General features: G+C 57.5%; 1 protein-coding gene across 14 annotated transcripts; it reads left to right on the top strand.

The window, feature by feature from the left end:
• The first annotated feature begins 1527 nt into the window (after positions 1–1527).
• SAMD14 (sterile alpha motif domain containing 14) lies at positions 1528–16676 on the top strand. 14 transcript variants are annotated; one of them, XM_027094746.1, is made up of 12 exons: positions 1755–2491; positions 4484–4710; positions 5034–5210; positions 5948–6002; positions 10266–10673; positions 11107–11395; positions 12120–12207; positions 12298–12372; positions 12479–12638; positions 13853–13972; positions 14060–14215; positions 15026–16676. In XM_027094746.1, exons 5-12 carry the CDS (start codon positions 10326–10328, stop codon positions 15179–15181), a joined length of 1392 nt encoding a protein of 463 aa, XP_026950547.1. In that variant the 5' UTR covers positions 1755–2491; positions 4484–4710; positions 5034–5210; positions 5948–6002; positions 10266–10325; the 3' UTR covers positions 15182–16676. The 14 variants fall into 14 exon arrangements, with proteins under 14 accessions (XP_026950555.1, XP_026950557.1, XP_026950559.1 ...); XM_027094744.1 differs by lacking the exon at positions 1755–2491 and having other exon boundaries at positions 2498–4710; XM_027094749.1 differs by lacking the exon at positions 1755–2491 and having other exon boundaries at positions 2498–4710; positions 10507–10673.
• The last annotated feature ends 160 nt before the right edge of the window (positions 16677–16836 follow it).

Below are 16836 nucleotides of genomic sequence, written 5' to 3' on the forward strand. Positions count from 1 at the left end.
TGGAATCCCTTTGGAAAGTAGCCCAAGTCAAAGCCTGAGTGTGGTGCGTGGCTGGGGACGGTGTGTGTGGCTTTGCTAGCTCCTCAGGCCTGAGAGGTGACTCACCTGTGAGCTATGTCAAGTAGCCATGGGCAAGCCTGTGTGAGGCGTTACCCCAGCCCTGCCCTGCCCCCTCCCCAGTTCTTAGGAGCTTGCGTAGGTTTGCCACAGCCCCAACATTCGCCATAAGGGAGGGAAATCAGATGAGGGGAGTTTCCCAGCTCCCAGAAATTTAGGGGGTCCTCCTGAGTCTTACGGTCTATAGGCACCCTCCCATAGAATGTGCCCCCAACATTGACATTACATACCTATCATCTCCCCACTCCCTACGGGGGCTATATAATCAATCCCTCACTCCAGCCTACCACCCAGATTTCACCAAATGCCCACAAACTGTGTTTCCCAGACACAGCCCCAATAACACCTCCAGAGTCACCACTCCCTCCCCAGATCTCCACAGTCCAGCCAGCAACCCATGGCTGCCAGCAGATTCTAAAGACACCCAGAGATGCCACAACTCCCACGATCTCATTGGATCTTCAGCCCCTAAAGGTTATGAATTCTGTCCTTACCCATGGTCCTAAGACCATCCGGGCTCAACATGCCACCTCCCAGAGCCCCTCAGAGACCTGGGACTGCAGAGACTTTGGCCATCGGGGAACTCTATCCCTACAGACTGCACACTGCTCCCCTGGGCTCTGGACCCCCTTGCCCAACCTCACCACTTGCTCTTGAACAGACAAAGGGGGTAACAGAAACACCTACCTCATGGGTTTATCGTGAGGGTGACATAAATCATCTGAGAAAAGTGCCTAGCACAGTGTCTGGCATCCCCTGCACCATCTCGGGACCGTAGCTAGCTGTTGATTATCGTATTCTCTCCCCTGGCTGGCCTGCCACCACCTCCAGCTCACCAGGTCCAAGTCTGACCTCATCCCCCCACGCCCCCTCCACCTACGGGGCCTCAAGCCAAGGCCTGCAGTCATCTAGACCCCTCCTTCTCCTTCTGTGGCCAGCCAGTCCCCAAATCCTGTCAGTTTCTTCAATTCCACATCCTTAATATTCCTCATCACGATCTTTGATCTTCGTGCCCACTGCCATCACCTCTCAACAGTCTCGTGAGTGGTGCCCCAGCCTTCAGGCAGCCTTCTCCAAAGGAGCCGAGGGGTTCTTCCTAAAATGCAGATCAGAGCCCCTCACTCCTCTGTTACTTTTCCCCTGTGGCTGGTAGGATAAAGTGCAAGCCCCCCCCCCACCATCCTTCATCTTCCTCTCCTTTCCTCCCCACCCCCACAAGTCCCCCTAGCACTTCTACCCTGGCCTGGCCTGCAGAAGTAGCCAACAGGTCACCTCCTCCGGGAATCCTCCTGGATCACTTCCACACACAGCCCCCGCCCCGGTCCTCACCCGCCCCCGGGCGAGGCCTGGCTCTCCTCTGGTGTGCTCTCCCCGCGCTGAAGTGTCCTCTGTGAACCAAGGCTCACAGCACCCGCTCTCTTGAGGGCCTCCCCACTCGTCTGTCCCCCTGACAACGCTGCGAGAGCCACGACGGCCCGGACCGGGTCGGCTCTGCTCTCCACGGTCCCCTCGGGCCTCGGCGTATCCGACTGCTCTGTGGACTTCTGTTGAATGGATGAATCAGGAGCCCTCACAGGCCTTGCAGAGGAGGCAGAAGCCCCGTAGGTCCTAAGGTGGGGCCGCATCTCCGTCCGCTCACACCCGCCCCGACTCCCGCGGGCCGAGAAGTAGCGGTAACTAGAATCCCCTCGCCCGGCTCCGCCAGCCGGGGCCGCCTCCTCCCTCCCCCGTGCTCCCGCTGCCTCCGCCCCTCCCTCCCCCCATCCCTCCCGTTCTTTGTCTCCCGGGCGCCCGGCCTCCCCGCCACGCGCCCCCTCATCGCCCCTTCCCTGGGGACCCCCCGCGGATCCCCGTTGACACGACGCTAAGAGTATCCGCCTGCCAGGCGGGGGACCCCGCGTCCAGCGGGGCTGGGCGGGGAGACGGTTTCTCTCTCTCTCTCTCCCTCCCTCTCTCTTCTCTTCTCTCCTCTCCTCTCGTCTCCTCTCGTCTCCTCTCTCTCTCTCTCTCTCTCTCTCACACACACACACACACACACACACACACACTCGCACACACACGCACACACACGCACGGAGCATCCTCCCGTCAGGTCTCCTGGTCCAGCCCCTCCCGCCGTGCCTCCTGCTTCCTGCGAACCTTCTCCTTCTCTCTCCGAACTCCCCCACCCCCACCCCCACATTCCCTCCGGCTCCAAGACCCCCCTCGCTGACCCCTACCCCTACTCCCGGGATGGAGCGGATGGAGCCAGCCCGGAGCCCCCCGAGGCCGGGGTGACTGTCCCCCGCCCCTCTCCCGCCTGGCCCCAGCCCCAAACACCATGGGCCTGAGGGGATTCTGAGGCGCCGGACGCTGAAGATGACAGATGCTGGAGGTGAGGTATTGGGACCCCAAGAGCCCCAAGTTGGACGGGGAAGCGGAGCTGGGGGGGTCTCCGGCTTGCGGTGGGAACCCGAGTGGGGTTGGATAGGGCGAAGAGACAAGGACCTTTCTTCCCCTGTCCCTAGGGCGGCCCGCACAGAGCCAGGGTTCTGGGCCGTTAGGAGATGGGGTGGAGATAGGATTTGTGTCCCTAATCCTCTCCCTTTGCCCGAGGTCCGGAGAGATTAATTTTTTTAAAAAACTGGTGTTGGGGGAGGGGGGAGAGCTTAACCCCTTCTTGCCTGGTGCGGAGTTGGACTAATGGATCGGACAGAACTAGCCACTTGGCTCTGATTGGGCAATAGGGGCCCCGAGAGTGCAGAAGGTGCCCTGTCCTCCACTCCCACCCCATCTCCAGCGGTGCTTGCTGGATGCCCCCAGCTTGGGCCTTATGGGAGGGGGTCACCCCTTTCTCTAGCTCCACACTGCCTCCCCTGCCCCAGCCTCCTCTCCCAACCATCCCTCCCCAGTTGCACTTCTTTCTCGGGCTCCTTCTCCTCTTCCAGGGCCCCTTTCCTCTTTCCTTCCCCACTGAGGGCCGCCTCTCGCCTGGCAGCCGATTCTGCCCTTCTGCACCCCTCCCCTGGGCCTCACTCAGGGCTGCTGGAGCCCTGTCTGTACTGCTTCTTCCCCTGGCCCCGCTGCCGCCGCTGCTCTCAGGCTCATCTCCTTCTTGCTCTTTCTTCCTCTGCAGCTCTGTAGACTGACTCTCCACCAACCTGTCTCTGTCCTGCTCCCCATTTCCTCTCCAGGGCTTGTATACCCTTTCTTTGTCTTTCTCCTTCCCCTGGGTCCCAGGAAACTTGGCGTTCACCTGCCTCCCTTTCTCATAGGGAAGGGTCAAAAGTTATTGGTGTTCTTCCTCCGGGAATTGGGAAGTTTTGGGAGGAAGGAGTGGCCTGGTAGAGTCAGAGCCCAGACTGCTTCCAGAGAACAGGTTCATTTCCACCTTGTAGTGGTTACCTGGTTTGAATGTGCATGTATGAGTGTGGCGTGGGTGTGTGTGTGTGTGCGTGTGTGTGTAGGAGTGTAATGTTGTAGGAGTGTAAATGGGGGGGATGTCTAATTTACCACGGTTCAGTGTTGGAAGGGGGGGTGGGAAGGGCCTGGTGACATTCTGATGTCATGCTTCCCAGAGTTCCCCAAGGGACAGTGTAGGGAGGGTCCCCCATACACCCCCCAGGGAGTTAGTTGTTGAAGAAAGCGGTTTGTGCTGAACCAGAATTCATTCGGCACTGATGTGAGCTGGAGGCCCCAGCCCACCCCAGAGCGTACCTGAAAGAGGATGGCATCCACAAGAGGGTCTCCACCCTAAACTGGGACCTTGAATAAAGAGCACATGGGCTCTCCATTCTCAGGTGGTCTAAGAGAGGAAGCACCCTCAGGGAACCTCCATTCTGTTGGGAGAGGCAGTTCTTATCTTCAGAGATTCCCTCTTCTGATGGGGAATACTGCCCCTTCTCCTCAGGAGCTCCCATCTGATGTGGCAGAGATATGACCCAGTTAGGGAATCAATGAAGTATGAAAAATTACTCATTTCCTAGTAGTGGGGAAGAGTGGATTTAGAAATTATATAGACAAATGAGAGGAGTGAGGGCTATCTAGGACAGCTTTCTGGAGGAGGTGGCAGCTAGGTCCTGGTCAGATGAGCTTTGCGATTGAAGGAGGGAATTTAGTTCATTCTTAGGGGCAGCCTCTCTTCCCATCTACCCCTTCAGGACAGGAAGAGAGGTTCTAGAACTTCTCTGTTACTAGCACCCAGGGTTGAAGAATGGCAGGAGGGTTCCTGGAGGGCCCACATCCCTGGCTCCTTCTCATACCTCATTTCCTGCTTGCAGCCCCAAGCATCCGCAGAGCCTGGGGTGGAGGTAGCTTTGAAGCGTATCCGGTCCTAGCGAGTATGGACCAGCTCCCTTACCTCTACCCCTGTCCCTTCTCCCAGCAGTGTTCTTTCCTCATGAGCAGGTTCCCAAACTGCAGATCACCACCCAGGACAGAGCTGAGGGGCAGGAGACTGTGGTCAAGGTCGAGTTCTGCCTCTTATCTCCTGCATCTCAGTTTTCCCATCTGTAAAGTGGGGACACTAAGAGTCCCGAGCCTGGACAGTTCACAGTGAGATGAATCTGTGTAATAACAGAAGAGGAGAATCGGAAGAGACCAAGCAGGCATGAGGTAGCTTTCCTACACCTGTCAAATGGGTGGTCTAATGCAGTGCTCTGCCCTTCTCATGGGGACCTGAGTGTTAGAAGTAATTGGAGATCACGTCCCAGGCATGCAGCATGCCCCTGACCCTGAGCTTCCTCCTTCTCCCCTCATCTGATATTCCCTTGCTTCTCTGACACCCAGGCTTTGGTTTAGGGATGCTGCAATCCTACATCTGCTAGGAAGCCTGCCCAAATTGTTCCGGCTACATATATCCTGCTTTCCCACCTGCCCTTCCTTTCTTACTTCCCACAAAAAAAACCAAACCCCTATCCATCCATATTTCTTCCCAGAACATTATCTGGTGCATCATAGAGATTTGGCTCTGCACTGTTCTGCTACGGGTACTCTTTATACCCTTCTGCATCTGTGAGTCTGTCTTGAACTGTGAGAACTGTGACTTTGTCGAGAACAGTGGCCCTGTTGATGATGCCAGCTTCCTGAACAGCTCATGTTCAGGAAGACAGGTGGTGAGTGCACCAGTGATGAGAGTGGGGGGAGGCAGGACTGGGTGATGGATGGGAAGATGGATGGGTGGATGGTATAAATTGACGGATGTAAAAATGGGTGGATGGTTGGACGGGGCGGATGGTGGATGGATGGGTGGCTGGAAAGATAGATGTTTGGACAGATGATGGATGGGTGAATGAGTGGACGGTGAATAGGCAAGTAGATGCATGGATAAGTAGGGACGTAAGTAGGTGGGTGGATGGAAGAACCTGGGTTCTCATTTTGATCTTGCCATTAACTTATTATGCGACCTTAGATCAGTCATTCTCCTGTCTCTTTCTTTATTTGTAAAATGAGAGGATTGGATTTAATAGTCTCCAAGATTTCTCCCAGATTTGATATTGGACAGCTTATGATGATTAAAAGCTTTTAGGGAATGCTAATGACAGAAGGGCCCAAGACAGTGACGGGGAGAGAAGTTCAGTGACCCGTGTGCAGGCACTCGGCAAATCAGCTTGGACCCGGGCTTCAGGACAGCCTGTGTCTATACCCTGGACTCGCTTCTACCTCCTGCCTGCCCCAACCATCTGGGCTGTGGTTCAGATGATTTCTCTTTCAGGGGCCAGAGAAAGAGTTGTAAGGAGAGGTGAGGGCCGGAAGGCTAGGAGCAGGTAGCCATTGGCAGCTCCCTTGCCTGCACCAACCTGAACCTCTTATCCATGGTCTTCTTTTCCTCTTTCTCCTCTTGTCCTCCCAGCTCTCTTGAGTCATGGCTTCTTCAAAGCTCCGAGAACCTGCGGATGAGGTTTTCGGTAAGTTCTGTTTGGTTCTATCTCTAGCCAAGGCTATCGGGCCTGGGGGGAGAGGAGTCCTGGTAACTTCAGTGTGTGTGTGTGTGTGTGTGTGTGTGTGTGTGTGTGTGTGTGTGTGTGTGTGTGTGTGTGTGTGTGTGTGTGTATTTTGGCCTTGCAGCCTGATTTTTTGTCACCATTATCTGAGTAGATGTCCAATTACAACACGATGATAATAAGGGTCCCCATTTATTAAGTGCTGTCTCACGCCAGGTGCTAGGCCAGCGCCCCCATTTCACAGGCACTGTATCATTTAACCCTCAGAACAAGGCTAAGGAGTGTGCCCACTTTCCTACGCCTAGGACACGGAGCACAGAAGTGACTTGCTTTAAAGATTACACTGCAAGTTAGTGGCAGAGCCGGGACTAAAACTCCAGACTGCCTAACTCCCTGCTGGCAGCCACTGTGCCGTGTGTACACCAGTATTCCCCAGCGCAGGTGACACAGGTTACCTCCGAGCTGCATAACTAAGGGACCTCATCTGCATGGATGTGCAGGGAAATCAAAAATGCATAACGCACACTCAGCATCTACACCCTCGGGGCACCCCCAGACTGACCCCCCTGTGTTCTCACTGGGGTGCATGGACACCCCCCCACCCCATCATTTACCCCCTGCAGCCTTTCTATTGTGTGGATTAGAGAAAGACCACTGACGGGGCACAGCTCCCAGCATGCACTGGGGTGGAAAGGCTGTTTACCAGCTGGGTTCGGTGGAGGAACGTGGAGGGCGCGGTGGAGGCAGAAAGCTCGCGGATGCAGCCCTCAGGACTCTCAGCTGGGAGGGGCTCCTAGCTGTGGAATGCCACAGGGCCTCCAGTTTCTCCACCCCTGCCTCTCATCTCTACCTTCCTTGCCCTCTCCTCCTCCCACTTCCCCGCTCACCTCTCTCTCCCCTGTGGCTGCCACAGGCCCGGGCAATGCCAACGCCGCCCGCCGGAACTGCTGCCTCCTGGCTCCTGGGGAACTGCTTCCCGGCCTGGCCTCCCTGGGGCCTGTGCATGGAGGCTTTGCCTCGGGGGACGCCCCCAGCCTCGAACTGTCTCTGGGCCTCAGACTCTGAGTGTCTCCATCCCCACGCAAGCCCAGCCTGACCCCTGGCCTGGCAGAGGCGAGCTCCCCGTTCCTTGGGCTTTTTGGCCTCCGCTCCCCCACCCCCGACCCTTCCTGTTTTCCTTCTCCCTGACCTGCTGAGGTAGCTGCCTGCCTGGCAGCCTTCCTGAAGAGAAAGGCGATGAAATATTCATGACTTCCCACTGCCCAGGGCCGGGCTAACTCCCAGGGAGAGAGGGAGAGGGAGAGCAAGATGGTGGGAGGGATGGACAAGGTGATGAGGGCCTGGTAGAGTAAGGGACCAGAGGAGAGGCTGGCCCCACCTTGCCTCAAAAAGCCCCAAGCCCCTTAGGAGTTCCTTTGCTCCCTAGACCCTCCACGGTAAGATGACCATGGTTTTGATGTGGCCCAGATTCAGGTGCAGACAGCCCTTCTCCACGGCCCAGGGCGGCTGGGCACCAGCTGCGCGCTGGACGGGTCGAGGAGGCTCATGAGCTCCCTTCCAGGAGCCCTGCCTACTGTCCTTAACTCCCTCTGCACCCTGGGCCAAACTTTCCTCTCCAAGGAAAGTAAGGGCCTGTAAGGTGAGGGGTTGGACTCACAAGTCACTCCCATCTCTGCCTCAGAGGACGTAGAGAGGGCTTGGTGGTTACACACGGAGCCCTGGAGCCGGAGCCCAAAGGCCTATGACCCTGGCCTGCTCTTCACCAGCCCTAACCCTCGGGCAAATGAAGGCTGCCCTGGGGGTTCTTGGAGTCGCTTCCTCCTTGGGTTGTGGGGAGGTTTAAACGAGCTAGTAACTGTAAAACGCTCAGAACGCTCATATACACATACACTCTCTCACACACACACTATTCTATGCCTGTGTTAGTGCAGTGAACAAAAGAGAGAAACGTCTGCCTTCACGGAGCTGACGTTTTAATGGGTGGAGAGACAATAAACTAAATTAGTAAAATATATGGTATGCCAGAGGATGACAAATGATACAGGAAAAAATTTAGCAGTGGGGGTTTGGGGGGTATTCTAAATTGGGTGGTCTCTCAGTGAGAGAAAGCATTTAAGCAGAGACTTGAAGGAGGTGAGAGAGAGAACTGTGCAGAAATCTGTGGCAAGAGCCTTGCAGGAAAGGGAAGAGGAAGTGCAAAGGCCCTGAGGTGCAGGATAGCTGGTGTAAGGAAGAGCCAGGAGGCCAGGGTGGCTGGAGCAGAGGGAAGAAGAGGGAGAGAGTCGCTGAGCTGCCTGAGTCTGGAGGCCGTGGTAAGAACTCGGCTTCTTACTCTGTGAGAGATGGAAGTCACTGGAGGGTTCTGAGCGGAGGGAGGCGTGACCTGGGCTGACATGTTTTATCAGGATCACTCTGGCTGCCGGGTTGAAATTAGGCCGTAAATGGGAAAGGGAGGAGGAGGGAAGACCAGCCGGGATGATCTGTAATAATGGAGGCAAGAGGTAGTAGTGACCTAGACCAGGAATGCTGTGTGTTCTCCCTCTCCTTTCCTCTCCCCTCCTCCTTCTCCCCACATGTATACATGTATGTAAGTGCGTGTGTATACAGACACATATACACAATATTTTACAGTGGGAAGTCAAAAGTAGAGAGACTAGCACAATGTACCCCATCATACGCTTACGTACTCATCTCAACCTCAACCATCATCAACTCATGGACAGTCTTGTTTCATCTACATCCCCTTCCACTCTCCACTCCTAGTCTCCTGGATTATTTTGAACCTAACCCAAAACATCATGTCATTTCACCATAAATATTTCAGCATGTCTGGATATATTTCCAAAGTAGAGCTAACAGGAATTGTGGACGGATCAGTTTGCAGGGTGAGAGGGAGAGGGAGGAATCACGGGTGACTCCAGGGGTTTGGCCTGAGCAGCTGCAAGGATGGAGACGCCATTCACTGAGCTGGGCAGACCGGGCAGCTTAGGGGGTAGGGAGGTCAGGTGTCCAATTGTGACATATATGTTGAAGATGCCCATTGGACATCCAAGTGGAGGTGTCAAGTAGGCAGCTGGACACATGAATTACCAACTGGGTCTGAGAGGAGTGCCTGGGTGGACAGTGGGGCCTTTCAGTGAGCCAGGGACAGAGAACCAGTTTGAGGCAAGGTGGTGGGTTCGTTTGATGGGCTGAGTTTGAGGTCCCTGGGTGATTCTGACATGGTAAGTTCCCTGGCAGGTGCTGAGGTGCCCAGACTTGGAATTCAGGGGAGGGGTCAGAGTTCGAAATAGGTATCGGTAGTAGTTCAGCCACTGGGGTGGCTTAGGGGGTGTTTGCAGACAAGGGAAAGAGGAGCAGGCAAGGCCTTGAGTGATGGGATGGGGTCCCTGAGATCATGAGGGGTGGAGTGGTGAAGAAAGGTCTTAACCCATGCCGAGGTCTGGGAAGAACCTGTTCTGCCTGGAGAAGCTCAGGGTCACTGCAGAGTGAAGGTTGCATTCTCCGGTGGAGCAAACGGAAAGTGAAACTTGGAGCAGGAGGGTCTATGCATAATCTGTTGGGTTTGCCTACTCTTCCGCATGTCCTCATCCAGGACCTAGCCCTGGGCCACGGACCCCAGGACGGGAGAGACAGGCTTCAGGGGTCTGTAGGCTTTCCTCTCTGCCACCGCCGCTGGCTTTTGGGGGTCCCTCTGCTCCAGTTAACTGTGAGCCCTCTAGATGCTCAGCAGTGCTGTCTCTGAGCGTGACCTTGAGCGTGGCACAGCAAGCCAGTGTCCCCAGCAGGGCCAATCTCTGGAGCTAGACTAGCCAGGCCGGCGCGGCGCCCCCTGCTAGCCAGGCTCAAATCCCAGACCATTGCTAGCTGCTGGCCTCAGTCAAGAGACTTAACCTCTCTGATCCTCAGTTTGCTCAGCTGTGAAATGTCCACAGCAGCTGTGCCTAGCCTGCGGGTTGTTCTAGGTAGACAAGGTGTTGTATGTATGTCCTGGCGTGTAGTGGGCGCTTCCTCAGTGGTAGCAGTTACAACCATGCTCTCTCCGGCCTCATCCTCCAGTCCTTCCCTCCACAAACCTGCCCTCCCATTGCCCTGGAGGTGCCCGCCCCCAGCTTCCCTTCCTCCCAGCACTGCATATACCAGTTTTGCCAACCTCCTCTCTTGTAAACTCCCATCCAGACCTTAAGACCCAGCTTTGGTGTTTCCTCCTCCAACCCATCCAAACAGAGCCATCCTGTCCTCTGTGCCCGTGAGAGGTTCCATCACACACTGTATGTATGAGCTGATATGTCCAGCTCCCTGCGAGACTGTGAAAGACCCAGCTCTCCGTCTCATAGGACTATCAGTGCCCTGCGCTTGGAGACATTTGTGGAATGCCTGGGTGTGAGTACAGGTGGCCACTTGAGGTGGGCCTCCGGGATTGCTGTCCTCATGTGTCTGGTCTCTGCCCCTCTTCCCCGGTTTGCAGACCTGGACTTGGCTGTGCCAGAGACCGTCAGACTGGACAGCAGTTTACACAAGGCCCGAGCCCAGCTACTGGCCAAGGGCCGGAGACACAGGCCCTCCCGCTCGAGGCTTCGGGACAGTGCCAGCTCTGCAGAGGATGGTGAAGGCTCCGATGGGCCCGGAGGCAAGGTTGGGGCAATCCACCCAATCGCACATACCCCACCCACCCTTCTTGCTCCTGGATAGTCCCTCCAAACCACTCTTCCAGGGAAACCACACCCCTCGACTTCTGACATCATAAGGCTAACAAATATTAGCTGCAGTTCAATTCTGGCTAATCTCATCCTTTCAAGGAAGGTATTAGCCCCATCTTCCAGACGAGGAAATTGAGGCTCTGAGAGGTTCACTAACAAAGTCACACAGTTAGGAAGTGAAGGAGGCGGGATCCAGCCCCAGCCCATGTGACCGGAAGTCCCGTTTCCCACCTCTCGCTGCCCAGCCACCTCTCGGCCCAAGGCACGAGGAAACCCTCCCTCCAAGTCCCGGAAGGACCTAGGAGCCCCGCGCTCCCCTCCGGGAAGAGGGGAGGAGGGTTGGCGGTGAGCGGCTGCCCCTTCCCCAGGTGACCGATGGCTGCGGGAGCCCCCTGCACCGGCTGCGCTCACCTCTGCACTCGGGCCCGGGGTCCCCAGCCGGGAGCTCCTTCTGCCTGGAGCCCCCGGGGTTGCGGCGCAGCCTGGACGAGGACGAGCCGCCGCCCTCGCCGCTCGCACGCTACCGACCCCTGCACAACGCCGCCTCGCACGAGGGCCTGGCCGCCGCCTCCTGCTCGCCGCCGCGCTCCGCGCCCTCGTCCGACAGCTCGCCCAGCTTCGTGCGCCGCCATCCCCGCGCCGAGCCGCACAGCGAAGGTGAGCGGCGGCCGGCGCGGCGCCCCCTGCTGGCAAGAGGTCCCTTGGGCGCCGAAGTGCGTGGCGGGATCCGAGGGGCAGGGTGGCTGGGGAAGGTGGGGAATAAAGACCACGGTTCTTTCACTCATTTCCCGAGCGCCTTAATATGTGCCAGGCACTGCTGGGCACTGACACACACAGAAGAGCAAGCAGATGCAGTTCTCGTCCTCACGGGGCTTATAGGTTCGAGCAGAAACAATCAAATCATCCATTGATTAAACGTATAGTTACAAGGTGTATTAAGTGCTATGTGAGAAAACAGTGCGCGGGGCGGGAGAGCATATATCAGCGTGAAAGCATCCTGGGAGCAGTTGGGAGCATCCTGGAAGGCTTCTCTGAGGAAGTGACATGTGAGCCAAGATTAGAAGGTTGGCTACAAGTTGGACAAGATAAAATTAACAGTAAACAGCAGTGGTCCCTACGTTTTCAGCGTGGTTTATGGTTTGTCTAAGGCTTTCATCAACATCTTATTAGGTCTCATGAAACAGGCAGTGTCATTATCCCCGTATTTGAGATGCAGGAAGCTCAGAAGGTAGTAACTTGTCCTAGGTCACACAGCTAGTGAAGGGCACCAGAGCCAGGTTACCTGATTCTAAGTCGAGAGAATTCCTACCACCTCACGGGCAGCTGGAAGAGGCAGACAAGCCACCACCCAGGCTGTTTTCTTCCTTCTCTTCCACAAAAGATGACAGCCGGGATGCCAGCCCACCTGAGCCCGCCAGCCCTACCATCGGCCTGGATAAGAAGACTCGCCGCAAGTTCCTGGACCTGGGGTGAGTGGAAGAGGGGCCAAGAACAAAGGCTTGGGGATGGGGGTAGCACAGTGGGCAGCACTGTCCCACTCCCCCTCGCCCTCCCCACAGGGTCACCTTACGCCGAGCCTCCACTAGCAAGAGCCGGAAGGAGAAGGGCAGCAACCGTCTGTCCATGGGCAGCAGGTAAGAGGCACCCACAGCCCCTCAGCCGCAGCTTTTGCCCCCAGCTCCCTGGGGGCCCCAGCCCTCGCCTTGGTGCCCACACCCATGCAGGGCGCTCTCTCCACAGGGAGTCGGTGGAGGGGTCCGGCAGGTCAGGGGGCTCCCCGTTCCTGCCCTTTTCCTGGTTCACAGACAGTGGCAAGGGCTCGGCGTGTGCTGGCAGCACCACCTCCCCGGCCTGCTCCCCTAAACACGAGCGCTTCAGCCCTAAGAAGTCAGCTTCTCAGGTGAGTCTGTGGCCCTCTGGCTCCCATACTGGCCCCCAGACTCAGGTGACATGAAGACATACTTCCCCCTGGCTTGGGCTGGGATCCAGGCATTCCTGGAGTCCATCTGTCTGTCCATGGAGCCATTCCGTGATCCATTAATTCATCCAGTTTCTGAGTTCAGGCATTCGCTCATTCACTTGTTTATATGCTGAGTGGCTCCTTCATTGATTCGTTCATTGCTGCCTCCAGGATCCCCTAGTACACACCCGGCCTGAGGGCTCCTCTATCCCTGCTAACTCTCCTGCCTGGCTCAGTTCTGGCCCCATGTCCTGTCTTAGGAGCTGGGCTACGTGTGTGGTGTGGTGATGCTTGGGGGAAGCAGAGATGAACAGGACCCCAACCTAGCTAGTGCTCAGAAAGTGCACTAGCTGTGGGAGAAGTGAGACCGAGTAGCAGAAGCAAGAACGGGCAACTGTTTACGTTCCCCGGGACTCCGCGGTCTACAAAGCTCTGAGCGCATGTTTTTGCTTTACTCTCACAAAGGCTCAGTGAAGTGGGGAAGGCAGACACACTCACCCCCATTGTACAGATGAGCAAATGCAAGCCCAGACTGAAGGGATGTGCCTACAGACTCAGTTGGATTTAGGTGCCAGGCGCTATGACTCCCAGCCCTGTGCTTGTTCTGTGATTCTGTTTCTTATGTGCAGCCTGGTCAGAGATCAGAAAACTGGAAATTCAGGGGAGAAGGGATCCCTCCCTTTCTTCCTTCCCTTGTGCTGGGCCCTGGTGAACAGACACAGCCCAGGCCCTCACAGAGCTCACAGTCCAGTGAGGACAAAGACATCTAACCAGGTTTTTACGAGCCAGGGTGCTAGAGGCCATGCTGGGGAGGCACAAGGCAGAGACGTCCGACCCAGCGCGAGGGAATCCCAGTCTGCTGTCTAGAAAGCGACACCAGTCTGACCTCCTCCATTCCTGCTAACTACTCCGCCTGGCTCAGTTCTAGCCCCACGTCCTCCCAGAGGCCTCAGACGCGATGTCTCGCACGGGTTGCCGCGCCCTGCGTGGCCGCCTAGCTCCTGGCTCACTACGAGGGCCCTGAGCAACTCCTGGTGCCCAGCCCTGGGCTTCAGCTTCCTCTGGATGGGGCTGGAGGGTCGGGGGTGACTGCCTTGCGCTTGGAGGTGAGCTCTCTCCTCAGCAGCGTGCCCCCCCCCCCCCCCCCCCCCCAGGAATCCACTCTGAGTGACGACTCCACACCCCCCAGCAGCAGCCCCAAGATTCCAAGTGGTCCCCGGCAGGCGGCCAAGTGTTCCTACCCCTACCACACACTGTCCCAGTCTTCGGATGAGGTAAGCAGGCCCTGACGTCTGACGCAGCCAGGTGTGCGGGCCACGGGCCACGCCTTCCCCCCTCACGCTCCTTGGTCTCCGCCCCAGTTTCTGGATGAACCTCTCCCCACCATCTACCACTGGACCAGTCAGCAGGTGGGCCAGTGGCTGCACAGCCTCAGCCTGGAGCAGTACGCTGCCGAGTTTGCTGCGAGGCAGGTGGATGGGCCGCAGCTACTGCAGCTGGATGGAAGCAAACTGAAGGTGGGTCAGAGTACAAGGACCACGACCCAGCCAGAGCCTGAGGCAACCTTCAAGAATTAGGACCCCCTCATCCTGACCTTTCCACTCCCGTTAAGACCACTGCCCTGGCCTCTGACCTCTAGGCAGGATCCCCGGCCTGATCGCTGCCCTCTAGTATGGGTTCCCAGTCTGACTCCAGCCCAATTCCTCAGTTTGACCTTCAAGCTCCAGCCCAAGTCTCCAGGTTGACCTCTGACCTTGAGGACTAGCCTATCATCTGACTCTTCACTCTAATCAGTCTCCCGTGGTCACCTCACCTGCTTCTTGGAGTCTTAGTCTCCAAGACTAAGAATCTTGGAGGCTGGTGGTTGTGGGAGGGACTGAGTCGGGGGTGGGGTGGGGGGCGGTGGCAGGGGGCTTCTGGCCTGTTGTGCACCCTCTGCTGAGCTGCTCGGGGAAGCGGTGGTGCAGAGAGTCCCCCAGGAAGTCTCTGGGATGGAGAGGGGACTCAGCTGCTGACTGGCTGTGTGACCTTGAACATTTTGCTCCTCGTCTCTGGGCCTCAGGGGATCAGGCAGGGTCACGCCAAGGCTGAAATCCTGAGTGGAGGAATATGGGAGCCAACCCTCTACCCTCATCTCTCCCAGTCACTCCCATTCCAAATTGTTGCCCTGAGGGTTCTGATCCATCAGCAAGTCTGGGAGGTGGAGGCTGAGGGCTGGCAAGAGCTCCGGATAGAATACACCTGGGGCACAGAGAACCCGGGGCTTGGGTTGGCCAGGCCTGGGTGGCTCCGGGGCTCTTCCGCTCACCCTTGGATTCCTCCCCCAGAGCCTGGGGCTCAGCAACTCACATGACCGGGCGCTAGTGAAGCGGAAGTTGAAGGAGCTGGCAGCGGCCGCTGAGAAGGAGCGCAAGGCCCAGGAGAAGGCTGCGCGGCAGCGTGAGAAGCTCCGGCGCAGGGAGCAGACGGCCAAGAGGAGCTAGGGGGACGGGCAGGCAGCTGCTGGGCTCTGAGGGCACAGGCCGCCCGGGGAAGTGGGGCCTGGCCCCATGCTCTCAGGAGGAACAGCCCTCTCACCCTGTCTTCTATCTGGACCCAGATTCCTCAGAAAGGGAGACCCCAGGGGGAGGACCCAGTAATAAACCCCATTTCAAGGACTCGTCTGGCACAGGGTTCCTGGGGGAAGTGGCAGATTATGGGCAGAGAAGCCAGGGCTGAAGCAAGTCTGGGAGCCCAGAAGTGCCTGAGTCTTTCCGACCCTCTGCCCTCAGGCCATGGTGGTCCTGGGACCAGCAGTGAATTAGGAGGCCTGCTTACCTACCAGAAGCCCTGGGCTCAGAGGGGGCCGGGCGTCTCTGCAGGAGCAGGTAGATAGAGCAGCTCCTTGCCAGCTCTCCCAGGTGACTGTGTCAGGAGAGCCCGTTCTGCTCCGCAGGGAGGCTGGTGGGCCTGCAGCACGTTGCATGCAAGGTGGGCTCCCAGTCTGCACTCCTCAACAGGAGGGCAGAGAAAGCAGCATGATTACCCCACATCATCTCTGCGAGGACTTCAGAAGGAAGGGAGGAGGCAAAGCTCCTCCTTTTCCCTGTCCCTGTCCTGTGGGTCTCTGTTGAGATAATGCCCTTGCAGGTCTGCCCCTCCTGAGGCCCAAAGCCTGGTCTTTGACCCACTCTCCAAGCTGGGCCCACTTCTGCTGCTCCCTCAGGGGCCACCTGGGCCCTCCCTGAGGACAGAGCAAACTTGGGAGCTGGTGGCCACGGAAGACACCCCCTACCAATGCCTAGATGGTCCTGAACTGGCGAATCCTCATCCCAGCCAAACAGAGAGGCAGAATCTGGGAGGTCCCCCGGAGGCTGCTAAACTGGAGAGGTCCATCAGCCGTCCCCCATCTGCCCTGGTCCCTAGCGAGGCCTCAGTGGGTTCCAGAACTGGCAGACAGCGCGGGCTCTGGTTCCTGGGCCACAGGGAGGGGTGGGGCCGGCTCCCTGGGTGGGGGCGGAGTCCACCCCAGCAGCCCAGAGCAAGCCGTCTGTCCTTGTAGGGAGGGAGTGTGCGGCTACGGTGCTGGCCAGCGGCGAGCCCAGCTTCTGGAGCGCTGGCCGGAGTTAACAACGAGGCCAGCGGCCTCTGATTAGAGACCTCCCTCCTCCTCCTCCCATCCGTCTGGAGCGGTGGACAGGACCCGATGCATGCCTACCCACCTCGTTCCAGCCCAGGCGCTGTGGCCTGAGGGCTACCCCTATTCCTGGGTCTCAGTCCTTTCCTCCTCTCTGCTATCTGGGCCGGGAGAGGGGCTTCAGAGAGGGGACTGAGATATGGGGGCATCAGTACCATCTGGGCCCAGAGGAGGGGCCAGTGGGGAAGGTGAAAAGTTCCCAGGTCCTTGAAGCCATCAGGAGTTATCTGGGTGCCCACCTGCATGTGAAGGGGGAGGCGGTACTCAGTTTATTTCAATAAACACTTACAACGTGCCAGTGACCTTTCTGTCTGCCCCAGCTGGGGGGTTGGGCTGGGCCCCGAATGTGGGAGGCCACAGTCCCGTCCCTGGGTGCCGCACCGTCAAGTGCTCTGAATGGACAGCTGTGGCCGCTGTTATACTCGGCACGCACTGAACCATGTCCTGAGCCGGGATCAGGTG

Source organism: Aethalodelphis obliquidens, unplaced genomic scaffold (assembly GCF_003676395.1).
Source record: "Aethalodelphis obliquidens isolate GAN/ISIS:26980383/991018 unplaced genomic scaffold, ASM367639v1 scaffold89, whole genome shotgun sequence".
Lineage (NCBI taxonomy): Eukaryota > Metazoa > Chordata > Mammalia > Artiodactyla > Delphinidae > Aethalodelphis > Aethalodelphis obliquidens.